This window comes from Hypanus sabinus, unplaced genomic scaffold (assembly GCF_030144855.1).
Source record: "Hypanus sabinus isolate sHypSab1 unplaced genomic scaffold, sHypSab1.hap1 scaffold_812, whole genome shotgun sequence".
NCBI lineage: Eukaryota > Metazoa > Chordata > Chondrichthyes > Myliobatiformes > Dasyatidae > Hypanus > Hypanus sabinus.
The window spans coordinates 1-19177 of NW_026781665.1; the positions used below are offsets into that span (position 1 = coordinate 1).

Genomic DNA, 19177 nt, shown 5'->3' on the forward strand with positions numbered 1-19177 from the left:
ACGCATTCTTAACCACAGTGATCCGATTTCAGAGGCAATTGTGCCATAGGAGAAGGGGAAGAGGGAGGGTCACTGCAGGGAGTTGATGGGCAGGTGAGGAAAAGAGGTAAGAGGCCGGAGTGGAAAATAGAAGAAGAGAGAAGTGAACAGAAATACTGGAGGGGTAACATCAATGATCATGCCATCAGGTTTGGGTCTACTTTGCGGAATATATTGTATTGTTTCTCCATTATCGGAAAATAAGATCCGGGATCGATCATCCAGGATCTTGTTAAATGCCCAGTCTGTGCCGAAGGGTCCGATGGACGCTACCCATCACATTAATTATGTTCTTTTTTCCCTCTTGGCAAATAAATGAGTGAGATCACGGACATAATGCAAACATCCAACCTGTTCATCCATTTGGACATTTTCATAATATTCCGATGAGTTTACATTCTTTGTATCGAAGGTACCTGAGGAAACAAAACAGATATGGCACAAGGGTGCAGAGCGTCAGGTGGCTTTGTTGAACACAGCAGACGTCAAACCGGCCCAGAAGAAAAAGCCATTGATAGCATGAACTCCCTTCCCAACAATCACCGGAACCAGGAATTGAGGGCCGATATTGATCAACATGAAGAGAATTTAAGTTGCATGAACTACCGTCCCATTAGTTCGCTGATGTTGTAATCTTCAGCAGAAGTTTTCAGCTAAAATAATTGGAAACCCAACGGCAAAATTCGCATCATCCGTGACCATTCACTCGGATGGCCAGCTCCAGCTTCAGTGGACGATGAGCTCCTAAATTAAAATCAAATGCTGAGATTCCCCTGGACTCAGTATTAGAACAGTTGAAACGGAGTTCACTCACTTTTCCATCCGGAATTTCTGCTCGTGCCGTTTTTAGATTTCGGTGGATATATGATGCTGAATAAACTGAAACAAAGGACAAGAAAATAATCCGTCAGGAACTTAATTTCCTGCGCTGATGCACCGAATGAGAATGGCCTCTATAATTCCATTCGATTCTCTCCAGATATCCCTTAATAACGTTTTGTTTATCGGATGACCTGTACCAGTTGAGTTCGATAGCATCGACAGATGGGTTAAGTAGACAAAAATGCTTTGGCCTTTTTGACAGATAATGCTGTTCACACACATATTGCTGAACGCTGAACTCTTTCAGACAAGTTTCGGACAAACAACTTCGCCGTGAAGACGGAATGCTGATTCTGTCCACAGATGGCACTGATCCCAGCTAAAGTCGTTTCTGCCCAAATTCACATTCAATTATTAAAGGGAGGAGCGAAATTCGTAGAGATATGCATTTACCCGCCAGTTTTTCTTGCGAACAGCCATCCACTGAATCCTCCAACCAGGCCCATGATGAGTAAACCGAGTATAATGCCCACGATCGCGCCAGCCCGGAAGGTACAATTTTCATCTGTTTTTGGTGATGACACAGAAAACATGCATATATTTTACATGGCGAAAACTCATCTTTATTAAGAAATGATAATTGTTCCAGGCTCCGGAAACTTCTGGTCGCTGGTCTCGATATTGAATCAATTTAAATCAATTATTATTTTTATTCTGGTAGGCCACTTAGAAGGAGGAGTGAAGGTAGGGCGTGAGGACAGCGTGAGAGGGACATGGTTTGAATCTTTGATCATCGGGTTTACATGGACGAATGAAAGACACATTCACTCAACTTGTGCGCTAAATACATCTTGTAAGATAACTGGTCCTGTTGGTTAGTCCGACATATAGAACTCCCAAAGTCAGCTCACTGACACAAGGGTGAGTTCCTGCCCTGTCTGCAGGAGATTGTTCCCATTGTCACTGACACAAGGGTGAGTTCCTGCCCTGTCTGCAGGAGATTGTCCCCGTTGTACCAGGCATATCTACCCCAGGGGACTGACAAAACAAAACAAGCTAATGTCAGGTTTGACACAATATTGGACATGACTGGACGCTCCGGTACAATTCTCTGATCCATTTATAAAATGAAAAAAAGTGTTGATTAGAGTCAAATCCTGGTGGATCCGGGATATTATGACCTTCTCTCTTCATTGAAAAGATGGGAGCAAATGCTGGTAAGTGTAATATCTGATACAAATGAGCGCGTTTGACTAACTGTGTACTTACAGTAAACTTGCAGGTTGGTCTCTCCAGCACCACTGCTGAATGAGTTGCTGGCGATGCACTTGTACGTCCCTCGGTCGTTTCTGATAGCTCTGATTATAGTCAGTTTCGCCTTGTCGGGAGATGTAAATATTCTGCCGTTTCCCTGGATGGGTTGGTTATCCTTGAACCATTTCCGTGTCTGAACAGTGCCCGACGCGTGACAGCTGAGTGTGATGGTATCGGGGTCTTCCAGGGGGTTGGGATCACTGGCCACGACAGTAACCCCAGTCACTGTCTCTGTAAATACAATTTAAATGCAAATAGATTTACACGGGGTCTTATCTACATCACGAACATAATATTTGGATGCTGCCAACTCAATATCGTCGGCATTCCCAGTTCTTATCCCTATGTGTTTCGATATCACGTCGGTATCCAGCTTGAACTAAGCGCCGGCACTGAGTTTAAAATTTTACTGCTGTTACCCAAGGGTTCGGTGAGCAACCTATTCCCGTTTCAGATGTTCCTCAGTGCATGGATTTTCCTGCAGAATGAATATACATTCTCCAGCAAAGCAGACTAAAACAGAATTGCACTTGACAACAGTTTAATTGTTCCGTGGACCGTGGATAAACTACCCGTGCCCCCTGCTGTCGAAGCCAAAAGTAGGGTGACTTCGTATTTAACATGTGGCTACGGAGTTGGCGGAGGAGGGAGAGCATAGGAATTATGATCATGGGTTCCTCCAAGGAAGTTGCGATTTCTAGAGAAGGGGCGGTTTGCTCCTGAATTGGGGAGGGATAAACATTCCTGTGGGAAGGCTTCTTGTCGCTGCACGATAGGTTCCTAAGTGGAGTTGCAGTTGGAAGGGAACCAGATTGACAGAAGGATCCGTGGAGATCTGGTGGAGCCAGATTTCGGCAGGACGTCGGCTCCTCCAGATTGTCTGTTGTGCCATGAGCCTAAATTGATCAGAGAGCTTATGGAAAAAAAGAATGTTGGGATAAGTGATCATAATATGATCGACTTCATCCTGAAATGTGAGAAGGGGAAGCTGAAGAGTCAGATGAACCAGTGTTACAGAGGGTCAAAAGGAGTTAGAGAAGCACTAGATGAACCAGTGTTACAGAGGGTCAAAAGGAGTTAGAGAAGCACTAGAGAGGGGTTGGCCAGATTTAAATGAAAAATAACACTGGCGGAGGATGACGGCAGAGGAGTAAGAAATGTTCTGAAGGAAAGATGAAATAACCGTGGCGAAGAAGAGAAGTCAAAGCCATCATGAAGGTTAAAAGGAGGGTATATGATGGAACAATCATTAATGGGAAGGCAGATGATTGGGAGGTTGGATAAAATAACAAATGGCAACTAAAAGGTCATTTAGAAGGTAGAGATGAATGAGAAAGCACTCCAGCCAATAATATTAATGAAGATCGGCACAGAGTCTTAACGTACAACAAGTGTGAAGCGAGAAGCAAGGTGGATATCGGGCCGTTCAAAAACGGTAGTGAAGAGGTAGTTCTGGGGAACAAGGAACTGGTGGACAAACTGCATCAGCCCTCAGCGTGGAACACCCTGATGAAATGTTGGATGTTACGGTTATCAAGGGGTCATGCAATGTTAGCATTCATTTCAAGGCGACTAGAATATAAAAGGAAGGATGTAATGCTGAAACCTGATAAAGCACCGGTGAGGCCTCACTTGGAGTATTGTGATGCATTTTGGGACCCTTGTCGCTGAGAGAGAATGTGATTAAACTGAAGGGGTTTCCAAGGAAGTTTGCCAAAATGATCCCAGGATTGAACGGCTTTACAGGAGAAGAGGGTTTGATGGCTCCGGGCCTCTACTCACTGGAGTTCAGAAGAATGTGGGGAGACCTCATGGAAACCTATCGAACAGTGAAAGGTCTTGTTAGAGTGGATGTGGAAAAGATGATTCTCATGGCGGGAGAGTCTAATCCCAGAAGGCACAACCTGCGCATAGAGTGGTATCCTTTCAGAAACCAAGGCGAAAGTGAATCTCTTTCGACAGAACGTGATGAATCTGGGAATTATGTTCCGTAGGCAGCTGTACAGGGCGTATCGTTATGTAAGTTTAAAGCCGAGGATGATAGATTCTCGTTTGGTCAGGGCATGAGGAATATGCCGAAACGGCTGTGATCGGGACAGCGAGGAATATTGGATCAGCCATGATGAAATGGCGGAGCGGACTCCATTGGCCAAATGGTTTAAATATCCTTCCAATGATTACGGCCTTCTGGCCTTAACTGCAGCAAGTAAACATTTGTAATTTAATCAGCAAGTCAGAACAATTGCAATTTTCATCTTAATCAATATTCTTATTCATCAATATGCAACGTTGTGGATTGATATTGTTAGTCAGTATTCTAAACGGGTTCAGGCATTTAGTTGGATTACACGGGCCTGTCTGCACCAACACCATTAATTATAGGACCTCAACAAAGGGAAGTACGGACTACCTACCGAACACATTGATTTGCGTGGTTGAGGCATTGTTCCTTTTCGTAACCCTGTTATAGGCCTCACAAGTATAGTTTCCCGCGTTGCTCACAGAGATGCTGTCGAGGACGACCTCCTGCCCACTTTGTAGGTGGGCACCGTTCAGTTGCCAATTCAATTGAGCATCTGGGCGGGACTCTGTAAAACATGTTAACCTGAGGGAGCTTCCAGCAACGTGAAAAGCCGAGTGCGGTTGAGTGATGATGGATGGACGATCCGGTCCGTCTAAAAGAAACGGACAAATGGGGTTGCAACAAATCACACAGGAGATGAAACAGAGTTCCTCATCTGAAGAGGAAGATCAGCCCACCACCAGAGAAAGCGCCCCTACACACCGGAGAATGCATTCGGCTGGAAGCCACGCGCGGGAAAGAGGAGAGTCGGGACACAGTGTCAGATTATCCACGTTTTACGAAACTATGCATTGCACAGTTACCTCATATCCCAAAACCCGTCTCCTCCTCCAAGCTGGATACAATGCACGCCAGTCATAAGCGTATCGTTTCGTAAAACTTCCCCAGGTGTGTGTTTTGTGGAATAGAGTTCATAAAAACGTTACAGACAAAATACAAAGCGTCGTTCTGCGTGGGTAGGTAAGGCAACTTGGAGTGGAGATGCAATAACTCATGTAATCAGGGTTCGGGCTGACTGTCATCTGGGCACACACTATACTGTCAAGTTACTGCCCACGTGTGTAATTATAGGGACACTCCAGTTTACAACGTGTTACGGTAGGACCCGTTTTCAGTTCCAATATTCTAGGTTTAGTCTCTATCAGTGAGGACCGGTGGCGGTAACACCACTGCACATTGTGAATTTCATCCAGATCTAACAGCAGTAAATTCCCATTTCCACATTGGCACTAAAGCAATGTATCCCCACCTTGTCGTAGCTATGAAGGGTTGTGGGGCTGATAAGGGCTGTGAGCGTTTTACACTCTAAACTGTCCCTGTCCCTTCCGGTGTTCGGAGTTATTATCAAAGTCCCTAAACGGCCTTACACAGCGCTGGCAGATTCAATGGTCCATTTGTCTAAAAAAATAATATCTTTGCGCTCACTGTACCAAGTTCGGATCAGCTTCCGTTGTGTTGAGAAAAAAAAACACAAATCTGAATTAGAATTTTAAAGGGATAATTTCAATATGATTGAATAGAACTATTGCTCATCCCAGTTTGGCAAAAGAATAAACCAGGGAAGGCAGTGCACCCGGGGCTGACAAGGGAAATTAGGGATGATATCAAGTCCAAAGAAGAAACATATAAATTAGCAAAAAAAAAAAAAAAACAGCGGCACACCTGAGCACTGGGAGAAATTCAGAAACCAGCAGAGGAGGACAAAGGGCTTAACTAGGAAAGGGAAAAAAGATTATGAGAGAAAGCTGGCAGGGAACATAAAAACTGACTGCAAAAGCTTTTATAGATACGTGAAAAGAAAAAGATTGGTCCGGACAAATGTAGGTCCATTACAGTCAGAAACAGGTGAAATTGATCATAGGGAACAAAGACATGGCGGACCAACTGAATAACTACTTTGGCTCTGTCTTCACTAAGGAGGACGTAACTAATCTTCCGGAAATAGTAAGAGACCGAGGATCTAGTGAGATGGAGGAACTGAGGGAAATACATGTTAGATGGGAAGTGGTGTTAGGTAAATTGAAGGGATTAAAGGCAGATACATCCCCAGGGCCAGATGGTCTGCATCCCAGAGTGCTTAAGGAAGTAGCCCAAGATAAAGTGGAAACATCAGTGATAATTTTTCAAAACTCCTTAGATTATGGATTAGTTCCTGAGGATTGGAGGGTGGCTAATGTAACCCCACTTTTTAACGAATGAAGGAGAGAGAAACCGGGGAATTATAGACCGGTTAGTCTGACATCGGTGGTGGGGAAAATGCTAGAGTCGGTTATCAAAGATGAGATAACAGCACATTTGGAAACTGGTGAAATCATCGGACAAAGTCAGCATGGATTTGTGAAAGGAAAATCATGTCTGAGAAATCTTATAGAATTTTTTGAAGATGTAACTAGTAGAGTGGATAGGGGACAGCCAGTGGATGTGGTATATTTATATTTCAAAAGGCTTTTGACAAGGTCCCACACAGGAGATTAGTGTGCAAACTTAAAGCACATGGTATTGGGGGTATGGTATTGACGTGGATAGAGTATTGGTTGGCAGGCAGGAAGCAATGAGTGGGAGTAAACGTGACCTTTTCAGAATGGGAGGCAGTGACTAGTGGGGTACCGCAAGGCTCAGTGCTGGGACCCCAGTTGTTTACAATATATATTAATGATTTAGACGAGGGAATTAAATGCAGCATCTCCAAGTTTGCAGATGGCACGAAGCTGGGCGGCGGTGTTAGCTGTGAGGAGGATGCTAAGAGGCTGCATGGTGACTTGGAATGGTTAGGTGAGTGGGCAAATTCATGGCAGATGCAATTTAAAGTGGATAAATGTGAGGTTATCCACTTTGGTTACAAGAACAGGAAAACAGATTTTTATCTGAACGGTAGCCGATTGGGAAAAGGGGAGGTGCAACGAGACCTGGGTGTCATTATACACCAGTCATTGAAGGTGGGCATGCAGGTACAGCAGGCGGTGAAAAAGGCAAATGGTATGTTGGCATTCATAGCAAAAGGGTCTGAGTACAGGAGCAGGGAGGTTCTACTGCAGTTGTGCAAGGCCTTGGTGAGACCGCGCCTAGAATATTGTGTGCAGTTTTGATCCCCTAATCTGAGGAAAGACATTCTTGCCATCGAGGGAGTACAGGGAAGGTTCACCAGATTGATTCGTGGGATGGCAGGACATTCATATGAAGCAATACTGGATCGGCTAGGCTTATACTCACTGGAATTTAGAAGATAGAGCTGGGATCTTATTGAAACGTATAAAATTCTAAAGGGATTGGACAGGCTTGTCGCAACAAGGTTGTTTCCGAAGTTGGGGAGGTCAAGAACGAGGGGTCACAGTTTAAGGATAAAGGGGAAGTAACTGAACTACAGATTTGTACCGACATAGTGGTAGTTTAACCGTCGCCGTAATGTGACTCGGATTTGAACTTTAAAATTTTAATTTTAATTCCCCAGCGTCCGAGATAGACCTGGATCTGTCTCCTAATTAACTGTTCAGTTGTCCCAGTGTTAGTCGATAGTGGTTAATACCTAAGGCAACGATCACTAATGCATTCACACACTCACGGAACCCCGTATCTCGCAGGAACTGTGAGATTATATGTAACTACTGCAGTCTCGGGACACTTACATTTGACATGAAGAGAAAACGGAGAGCTTGTGATTTCGTTAATCTTGTTGCTTGCTCTACAGGTGAAACTTCCATCTGTCCGTAGCACTCCAGATACAGTGAGTGTGCTGTTATCTTCATGCAGAACAATCCTGCCTCCAGGAATTATCTTGTTCTTCTTCTCAAGCCACAGGTAAGAGACATCCGTGCCTGTTGCAGAGCAGGTTAGCCTGACGGTGTCGCTGAACTCAATCAGTCTGGTGGCATTGGATGTAACAATGACATTGGAAACACGTTCTGTTAAAACAAAGGAGATTGATTAGTGCACGACACAAGAATAGAATCTGCAGGTTTATGAATTCCGTTACGAATCTGAAAATGAAATCAAACATTTATTATTCCGTAATAAGTAAACATTAAGAAGTTATTCAATTTGATGGACGTGAGGTTTTGAGATGGACGTTGCAGGGTTCGGGGAAAATTCCGAAGTTTGGAGGTTGGCTAACTATGTTCCATTCATCGCGACCGGTGGGAAGTACAAGCATACACGGTACAGGAACCGTGGTGTCGAAAGGCTGTTGTAAATTGAGTCAAGAAGAAAAAAACAGCTTACGAAAGGATCAACAAACAGGGTAATGATAGAGATCTGGAAACCTGTCAGATAAGCAGGAAGGAGCTTAAGAATGAATTAGGAGAGCCGGAAGGGGCCATGAGAAGGCCTTGCCAGACAGGATTAAGGAAAACCCCAATTCATTCTACAAGTATGTAAAGAGCAAGAGGATAAGACGTGAGAAAATGGGACCAATCAACTGAGACAGTACAAAAGGGTGTATGGGATCGGAAGAGGTACGTAATGAAAACTTTCCTTCCGTATTCACTACGGTTAAAGATTTTGGCGATTGCAGGGATGACCTGCAGCGGACTGAAATCCCTTTGCCGATAGATATTAGGGAATACGATGTACTGGAGATGTTAGAAATCATGAAGTTTGATAAGTCACCTGGACCGGAAGGGATGCATGCCAGGAAACCGTAGGAGGCGAGGGAGGTGATTGCTGAGCCTCCAGCGGTGATGTTTGCATCATCAATGAGGACGGGAGAGGTTCCGGAGGATTGGGGGGTTGCGGATGTTGCTCTCGTATTCAAGAAAAGGAGTATGGATAGCCCAGGAAATTATAGACCAGTGGGTCTCATCAGCTAGATTGAATTTTTTGAAGATATGACGAAACACATTGAAGAAGGTAAAGCCGTAGATGTAGAACGTATGGATTTTTGAGTAGGGAATTTGATAAGGTAGACCATGCAAGACTTATACGGAAAGTAAGAAGGCATGGGATCCAAGGTGACATAGCTTTGTGGATACAGAACTGGCTGCCGACAGGAGGCAAAAAGTATTGGTAGGCGGGTCATATTCTGCAAAGAGGCCGGTGACCAGTGACGTGCCGTAGGGATCTGTTCCAGGACCCCTATTCTTTGCGATTTTTTTGAATGAACTGGATGAGCAAATGGATGGTAGGGCTCGGAAATTTGTTGATGACAGAAAGGTTAGGATCTTGTGGATGGTATGGAGGACTGTCAGACTTTACAGCAGGACATTAACAGGATGCAAAACTGGGCGGAGATGTGGCAGGTGGAGTTCAACCCAGATAAGTGTGTGGTTCTTCATTTAGGTAGGTCAAAGTAATGGCAGAATATGGATATTAACGGCAAGGGTCTTGGTAGTACGGATGACCAGAGTGATCTTGTGGTCCATAGAACAGTCAAAGCCGCTACCCAGGTTGACTCTATGGTTGAGAAGGCGGACGGTGAATTGGCCTTCATCAACCGTCGGACTGAGTTTTACAGCTGAATGTAATGTTGCAGCGAGAAAGGACACTGGTGAGAGCCCAGACAGAGTACGGTGCTCATTTCTGGTCGCCTCACTACAAGAAGATCGTGGAAACCATTGAAAGGCTGCAGAGGAGATTTACGAGGATGTTGCCTGGATTGCGGAGTATGCCTTAAGAGAATAGTTTGAGTGTACTCGACCTGTTCGCCTTGGAGTGACGGAGGATGGGAGGTGACCTGATAGAGGTGTTTAAGATGATGAGAGGCATTGATCGTGTGGATAGTCGGAGTCTTTTTCCTGGGCTGAAATGGCTATTACGAGAGGGCACAATTTTAACTTGCTTGGAAGTAGGTACAGAGAAGATGTCAGGGGTATGTTTTTTACGGAGAGAATGGTGAGGGCGAGGAATTGACTGCCGGCGGCTTTCGTGAAGGCGGAGAGGTTAGGGTGTTTTCAGAGACTCCTGGATGGACACATGCACCTAAGAAAAAAAGAGGGCTATAAGTAATCCGAAATAGTGTAAAGGTAAGGACAACTTCGGCACTGATTTGTCGGCCGAATGGCCTTTATTGCGCTGCAGATTTTCAATGGTTCAATGTTTCATTATCTGATAATATTGTCCATTGTCTATTGTCTATTGTCTATAAAACATTTGGATTGTTATTTCCAGTACACAACGGGGGAGAGATGTTGGTGGGACAGTGGAGTTTGTCTACGGGGACTTCCGTAAGGCCTTTAACAAATTTTCACATAGAAAAACGTCATCCAGATTTAGGGGGAAGCCACACATGTTAAGAGGGAGAGATTTAAAATTGATAAGTACCTGTAATGAGCTGGCTGAGGAAGTGGTGGAAGAGGACGCAGTTGCTACATTTAGGACAGGCATGGATAAACAATAGGACTGTGTAGTTTGGGGTGTTATTGGCAGAAAGGAGCAGCTGAGACAGGCAGGGAGTTGAAGTGGTTGACATGGAAACGAGCTGGGCTGAAGGCATTGGTTCCTTGCTGTTTTAATATATGAGGCAATGGTGCTTCAAAATCTCACATTTCAAAAAAAAAAACGAGACAATTGACAAATAAATGGAGCTGGTGAAGAAGGAATTAGGAATTAATTCACTTCAGGCAAGGGTCACCTGACAATGAGAAAGGTGATGGGAAATCACTGGTAAGCTTAGAGGAGAATTACTGACAACAGTATGTTAAGAGTGATTAACAGACCTGATGGACAATGGGGGTACAGAGTTAACCATCCCCCTCACCGAGAAACACGGACTATTAATGTTGCTATGGTCATCACTTCAGTGATGATAAACCTGATTCTGATACAATGCCGCTTTAGCCAGTGCTTTGTACAATTTACAATATAATAGCCTAACTTTTATATTCTGTGCTCTGACCGCTGAAACCAAGCACGCCTCATGTCGCCTTCACCGCCCCATCTACCTGTTCCCTGAGAGGAAACCAGCCGTCGGGGAGCTTCGGTTAAAGATGGAAAAACTAAGGTTGGCTAACTATACAATTACTCATGAGAAAGAGACGAAAAACAGGCAAGAACATTCGCTACAGATAAGAGAGAGTATAGAGACTGTTGATTTACTTCTGCAAGGGTTTTTCCTTTTCTTCTGTTTTGCCCATAAAAATTCATCAGTGGACTGAAGGAGTGGCCTTATTTGATGAACACATTCATTCAGGAGTGATGGATAGCTGAGTCCCCGTTAGTAGGGATAAAAAGACAGCTCTGGAGAGACACCCTCCAGACACGCCAGTGGACACTGATTGAGTGTTGGGACCAACAGAAAGGTGGGGGCTTCGGAGACCGAATCAGGAGATCGCTCAGTAAAGCTCACAGTGTTAAAGCAAGCCGTTGTGGACTTGTGTGTGTGCCCACTCATGTCAGAGTGGCGAGTTCACCACAGAAGAACAGTCTGGCTGACAACCGAGGGGTCATAACTGAATGACCACAAAGATACGACGGATTAAGAAAGCAAAATAAGGTTTGCCTGGCGGTAGCTGTTACATCTCTCTCTCTCTCTCTCTCTCTCTCTCTCTCTCTCTCTCTCTCTCTCTCTCTCTCTCTCTCCAACGATTACAATACAACAACCATAACTACATCAGCACTCATGAACTGAACTGAACTTTATACTTTTCTATGACAATTTATTTACCCCTGGACATCGATAGAGCTTGTTTATTATTATTATTATTATTATTCCTACACTTTTAGGTTTATTACTGCTAACTTCTTTTATATGTATATTTGCATCATTGATATGGTTTTGCTTATTTTTCTTAATAAACATATTTAATTATAGTACCATCAGACACCAACGGACTCTTCTTTCTCTGCTGGTTAGACACCGAGTTACGGGGTACGTAACAAATTGGGGGCTCGTTCGGGATTTGATAACATTTTCAGGGGCAAGTGAATCGGGATAAAAGTCCCTTATCTGATCTGGTTGTGACATTAACCAAACGGGAAACCAGCAAAGATTGACATTGTCAAATTTTTAAAAGACCCGACTGCGGGTGCATTAGAGGTTGCCAGGAAGGCTGAATTGGTGAATGCTGCGAAACGATTAGATCTCCCAGAGGTGAAATCATCGATGAGAAAGTTGGATATACAGAAATAGATACGCATTATGTATCCAAGGGTGTGTTCACACCAGATGTATTTGACCTGTTCCCTGAGAGGAAACAAGCCGAGGGGGAGGTTCAGTTAGAGATGGAAAAATTAAGGTTGTCTGAGGAAAAGGAGAAGAGGCAGCATGATCTTCGGATAACGCAGCTGGAAGCAGAGAGAGAAGCTGCAGGGCCAAGAGAGGAAGAAAGGAGCAGAGAGGAGGAAGAAAGGAAAGTAGAAAGGAGGAGAGAGGAGGAAGAAAGGAAAGCTGAAAGGAGGAAAGTGGAAGCTGAAAGGCAGATGGAGGAAAGGGAAAAAGAGAGGCAGCATGCGCTGGAAATAAAGACGTTAAAGGTACAGCAGGGAAGAGACCCAAATGAGAGGTTCACGATTGGTCGGGAGATCCAGTTGGTAACTCCATTCGAGGAAATGGATGCCGATAAGTTCTTCCTCCACTTGGAGAAAGAGGCTGTGAATCAGAACCGGCGTGAGAGAAAATGGGCTGTTCTGGTACAGACCCTACTTAGGGGGAAGGCTCAGCAAGCGTATTCGGCATTGTCCATGGATGAGTCTAGGAATTATGAGGAAGTAAAAAGGGCCGTACTGAGGAGTTAGGAGTTGGTGCCAGAGGCATACCGGCAGAAGTTCCAGAACTTGAGAAAGCCGTGGAACCACACGTATTTAGAGTTTGCCCGTGAGATGCAAATAAATTGTGACCGTTGGTATGCCCCAAAAGTCCTGGTTGGAGATTATGATAAACTGTTACAGTCAATTCTGATGGAGCAATTTAAAAGTTGTATCCCTGAGAGTATGAAGACGTACTTGGATGAGCAGGTGACAGAGACTTTGTCTGCGACTGCCAAGTTAGCAAATAAGTATGCTTTAACCCACAGGTTAAAGCTTTCCTCAAATAAGAGTTACCAGAGAGGGAGTAGGGACGGTAGTGAAAGCTCGCCGGCTAAGGCAGTAGATAAGCCGGGAGCTGGTGGAAAAGGTAAGGAGGAGGAAAAGCAGGCTAGAAGGAAGTTTCCTAGCTTTACCTGTTATAATTGTGGGAATGCAGGCCATTTAGCATCTGAATTCTTTGCTCCGAAGAAGGAGACAGGAAAAGGGAAAACAGCAATTCCGACTGGTTGCATTGAGCCGGTCAATGGATCGAGGAGGAAGGAAAAGGTAGATAGAGCACAAGAGGGGCGTGAGAAGTTTATCTCGGAAGGGACGGTGTATGTGAAGAAAGGAGAAACTCCGATTCCCGTGCGGATCTGGAGAGATTCTTGGGATGTGTATTCAGCAGTGAAATTAACAAGTAAGCCTGCGAGTGCTGAGGACCCGCCCATAGATTCGCAGATTTATCCCGCATGCGCAATAACTCGCAGCATGTATAGAAAGGCGGCTGAGAAAGGAGCCAGTTGAAATGAGTCCAGTGTTGATTTGGCGGAGACGTTTTTACCGACCCTGTACCAAGAGGAGTTAAACGGTGGTAAAACGGAGGATAGTGGATCTAAGGAGAGTAATTAGATCTACCCTTAGTCAGGAGGGAATTTATAGAGACACAGAGTAAAGATGAGAAACAGATATGGCAGTTAGAAGGTCCAGGATTGGACACGGACGATCTGCCTGGCTTGACAGAGCAGTTTGCAGTTGAAGAATTTAAATATGTTCCCGATAATGATGTAAGGGCTGTCCTAGATGAAAAGGATGCCGCTACCTCGAGGGAGTCTGCTGGGATCGCAGACTAGGTTGTTTTAACCCGCAAGGTGGTGTTTACTCCGAAGGGGAGTTGCCCAGAGAGAAACTGGGAGGATCAGGGTAAGTTAGAATTTGAAAAATGAATATTGAAAATTGTAAATTAGAATATTGAAAGCCTGGAAGAGGTAGATGTCCCATTTACGTGTGTCCAGGGTGTGAAGGGTGTGGATGTACAGGGTACTGAACCTAGTATTGAAACTCTGGAAATGTATGAGGTATCTGATTTAGTTGAAAAGGAATGCAGTCCTTTTGGGTCAGATGGACGTGGTTCAGTGAAGAAAGGGTTAACCTTGGTACCAGTGGAAAGTGAGAATTCTCAGTTGTTTGTGTTAGAAGGTGTGTTAAAAGTTAATGGTGAGATGAAAGCTGGTGACGTGAATATTATTGAAGGAGAAGGGAAAGGTGTTCGTAAATTTAAAAAAAGAAAATATAAAATCTGAATTGGTTTTAGAAGGATTGACAATAGGGAAGGGACCCTTAACTGAACAATGGCTTCTTAACAATGTGCCTGTGAATCAATTACAGTTTGTTTGGAAATTTAAGGATAAACAACTTGATGTTATTCAAGTACGTGATTTGGAGAGGCAGAACTTGACATGTTGTTTTGACCAAGAGGGATCATCTGCAGCTGTTAAACTGAAAACCAACAGAATGAAAGTTCCTGAAGATAAAATTAATGACTTGCTTAAAATTATCGAATTGTGTGGAAGTTCAGCAAATGGGCTTAGTTTGGAAAACATTGGTGAGAGTCTGTGAAGGCCTATTCCACACTGGCGAGCAAGATAACCACGTGAGAGTTAAGTGGAAAAGGGACAAAGGTTGTCGAAATGCCACTTTGAACAACACGATCTGATTTTGAGGGAATTTGACAAAGTATGTGAAAGATTAAAAAAAAAACAACATGAAAGATCGAATGTTAGGTTTAACAGTAAAATAGAGATTAGTATTTGCACAAACTTTTATAACGTACCACGATATCATCACACATGTATTGGTTCACATTTTGTAATATACACCTAAGCTAAGAACACAAGCCCTTTCGTATATTTTTTTGGCTAACATGAAAAATAAAAATAGGAGATTACTAAGTTGGAGTCTGTTGTTAAAAATTTGATATTAAAATACAACATGTAAAGGGGAGTGATAATGTTATTGCTGATTGTTTATCTAGATGTTAATTTGAACGTGTATCTATATTATTCTTGTAGTTAAGACAACTTCTGTATTTTTGTTAAACTCTGTAATTCAGTCATTGCTTTCTTAGTTAATTTTGCCCTGGCGAAAATTCCCAGAAGGATGGGTATGTTATGAGTGATGAACAGACCTGATGTACAATGGGGGTACAGAGTTAACCACCACCCCCCTGAGAAACACAAACTATTACTGTTGCTATGCTGACCATGAGAAAGAGACGAAAAACAGGCAAGAACATTTGCTACGGATAATAAAGGGGAGAGAGACTGTTGATTTACTGTATTATGATTTCTGCAAGGGTTTTGTTATCTTCTACTATTTTGCCCAGAAACATTCCTCAGTGGACTGAAGGAGTGGCCTTATTTGATGGACAGATCATTCAGGAGTGATGAATAGCTGAGTCCCCGTGAGTAGGGATAAAAGACAGATCTGTAGAGACGCCCTCCAGACACGCCAGTGGACACTGATTGAGTGTTGGAACCCACAAGAAAGGTGGGGGCTTCGGAGAGGGAACCAGGAGATCGGTCAGTAAAGCTCACAGGGGAAAAGCAGGCAGGTGGGGACTTGTGTGTGTGTCCACTCATGCCACAGTGACGAGTCCACCACAGAAGGACGGAGAGAAAGCAAAGGAAGGTTTGCCTTTTAAAACTTTTAGGTTTATTACTGCTAACTTGTTATATATGTATATTTGCATTATTGATATGGTTTTGCTTATTTTTATGAATAAACTCCTTTAGATATAGTACCACCATACTCCAACGGATTCTTCTTTCTCTGCTGGTTAGATACCCAGTTACGGGGTACGTAACAAGTTTGTAATAGCATCCAGATCAGCTATGGTTACTGAAATGATGCAAAGTTCAGTGTCAGTGTCAATGTAATGGAACCAATGGAAATTGTTATCTCACACAGCCGAAAAAATGCCCACTGGGGAACATCTAAAAAGGCATGAATTGCAAACCAAACAATGGATAATAACACGGATCTGAAATCCGTAATCAGCACCGGGCTCGACATTACCAGATAGAAACACAGAAACATAGAAAACACGCAGCACAATACAGACACTTCTGTCCACAAAGCTGTGCCGAACATGGCCTGACCTCAGAAATTACCTCGGATTACCCATAGCCCTCTATTTTACTATGCTCCATGTACCTGTCCAGGAGACTCTTAAAATCGTATCGGCCCAGACCATCGGCTCATTCCACGCACTCGCCACTCTCAGGGTAAATAAACATACCCCTCACATCCCCACTGTACCTACCTCCAAGCACCTGAAGACTGTGCCCTTTCGTGCTAGACATTTCAGCCCCGGGAAAAAGCCTCTGACTATCCACACGATCAATGCCTCTCAGCATCTTGTACACCTCTGTCAGGTCACCTCTCATCCTCCGTCGCTCCGAGGAGTAAAGGCCGAGTTCACTCTACCCATTCTCATAAGGCACGCTCCCCGATCCAGGCAACATCCGAGTAAACCTCCTCTGCACCGTTCCTGTGGTTTCGACATACTTCCTTCAGTGAGCCGACGAGGATTGAGCATAGTACTACAAGTGGGCCTGTCCGAGTTCCTATATGACTACAACATTACCTCTCGGGTTTTAAACTCAATCCTTATGGTGTCCTAACCACAGAGGCAACCTGTGCAGCAGCTTTGTGTGTGTTACAGTAATATACTCGAACACAAGATCCTCCAGAGTCTTCCCATTGATGCTATATGCTGCCTTGACATTTGACCTAAAGAAATGAACCACCTGACACTTATCTGTGTTGAACTCCATCTGTCACTGCTCAGCACAGTTTTGCATCCTGTCAACGTCCCGCTGTTCCTCTGACTGTGCTCCACAGTATCTAGAAAACCTCCAACCATTCTGTCGTCAGAAAACTTACCAACCCATCCCTCCACTTCCTCATCCAGATAATTTATAAAACATCACTACTAGTAAGGGTCCCAGAACAGATCCCCGAGACACTCCACTTGTCACCGACCTCCATGGACAAAAAGACCCGTCTACAACCATTATTTGCCTTCAGTGTGCAAGACAGTTCTGGATCCACAAAGCAAAGTCCCCTTGGAGAAGGGGGCAAGGATTCAGGTTTTTAGATCATTGGGAACTCTTCTGGGGCAGCTGTCAACTGTACAAACAGGACAGGTTGTACTTAATTCCTGGCAGGAAGGTAGGCAAAGTCTTTTGGGAGCTGATATTTCATAAATGAGCTGGATGAGGAAGTGCAGGCATGGGTTAGTAAGTTTGCTGCAGACACAATGGTTAGTGTGGAGGTCAATCAGAGGTTAGAGCGGGGCATTGATCGGATGCAAAACTAGCCTGAGAAGTGGCAGATGGAGTTCAATCCTTATAAGTGCGAAGTCGTCCATTTTGGTAGGTCAAATTTTATGGCAGAATATAGTATTAATGGTAAGACTCCTGGCAGTGTGGAGGACCATGGGGATCCTGGGGTCCCAGTCCATAGGACGCTCAAAGTAGCTGCGCAGGTTCACTTTGTGGTTAAGAAGGCGTAGGGTGTATTGGCCTTCATCAATCGTGGAATTGAATTTAGGAGCCGAGGTAAGGTTACAGCTATATGGGAACCTGGTCAAACCCCACTTGGAGTACTGTGCTCAGTTCTGGTCGCCTCACTACAGGAAGGATGTGGATGCCACAGAAAGGGTGCAGAGGAGATTTACTTGGATTGGGGAGCATCCCTTATTAGAATAGGTTCTAATAGGTTTCAGGCATTCAGTTGAATTACTCGGGCCTTGCTGCACCAACACCGTTAAATATGCGACTTCAACAAAGGGAGGAACGGACTACCTACCGAACACATTGATTTGCGTCGTTGAGACATTGTTCCTTTTTGTAACCATGTTATAGGCCTCACAAGTATATTTTCCCGCGTTGCTCACAGAGATGCTGTCGAGGACGACCTCCTGCCCACTGTGTAGATGGGCACCGTTCAGTTGCCAATTCAATTGAGCATCTGGGCGGGACTCTGTAAAACATGTTAACCTGAGGGAGCTTCCGGCAACGTGAAAAGCCGAGTGCGGTTGAGTGATGATGGATGGACGATCCGGTCCGTCTGAAAGAAACGGACAAATGCGGTTGCAACAAATCACACAGGAGATACAACAGAGTTCCTCAGCGGAAGAGGAAGATCAGCCCACCACCAGAGAAAGCGCTCTACACACCGGAGAATGCATTCGTCTGGAATCCACGAGCGGGAAAGAGGAGAGTCGCGACACAGTATCAGATTATCCACGTCTTCCGAAACTATGAATTGCACAGTAACCTCAAATCCCATAATCCGTCTCCTATTCCAAACTAGATACAATGCACGTCAGTAATAAGCGTGTCGCGTTGTACAACTTCCCCAGCTGTGTGTGTTTTGTGGAAAAGAGTTCAGGAAAACTTTCCAAACAAAATACTCAACGCCTCTCTGCTGGGACAGGTAAGCAACTCGGAGTGTAGATGCAATAACTCATGTAATCAGGGTTCGGGCCGAATGTTATGTGGGCCCAGACTATACTGTCAAGTCACTGACCACGTGTGCAATAATAGGGACACTCCAGTTTACAGCGTGTTACGGTAGGACCCGTTCTCAGTTCCAATATTCTCGGTTTAGTCTCTATCAGTGAGGACCGGTGGCTGTAACACCACTGCACATTGTGATTTTCATCCAGATCTAACAGCTGTAACTTCCAAGTTGTAGCCATGGACATTTGCCAGAAGGGTTGTGGGACTGATAAGGGCTGTGGGCGTTTTACACTCTGAACTTTCCCCGTCCCTTCCGGTGAGCGGAATTATTATCAAAGTCCCTGAACGGATTTACACAGCGCTGTTAGATTCAATGGTCCATTTGTCCAAAAAATAACATCTTTGCCCTTACTGTACCAAGTCCGGATCAGCTTCCATTGTGTTGAGAAAAAAC

The 19177-nt window shown here is 44.3% G+C and overlaps 1 protein-coding gene across 1 annotated transcript in view; it reads right to left on the reverse strand.

Annotated features, from left to right (window-relative positions):
* Window positions 1–390: 390 nt before the first annotated feature.
* LOC132390243 (carcinoembryonic antigen-related cell adhesion molecule 5-like) overlaps window positions 391–19177 on the reverse strand; it is a gene marked incomplete at its 3' end in the record, with an annotated part of 83368 nt that continues 64581 nt past the window's right edge. The window contains exons 4-8 of the mRNA XM_059962853.1: window positions 18068–18328; window positions 7882–8157; window positions 4590–4850; window positions 2131–2406; window positions 391–455 (exon numbers count right to left, since the gene is read on the reverse strand). Of these exons, the coding sequence (XP_059818836.1) occupies window positions 391–455; window positions 2131–2406; window positions 4590–4850; window positions 7882–8157; window positions 18068–18328 (1139 nt within the window). The remainder of the gene's footprint in view (window positions 456–2130; window positions 2407–4589; window positions 4851–7881; window positions 8158–18067; window positions 18329–19177) is intronic.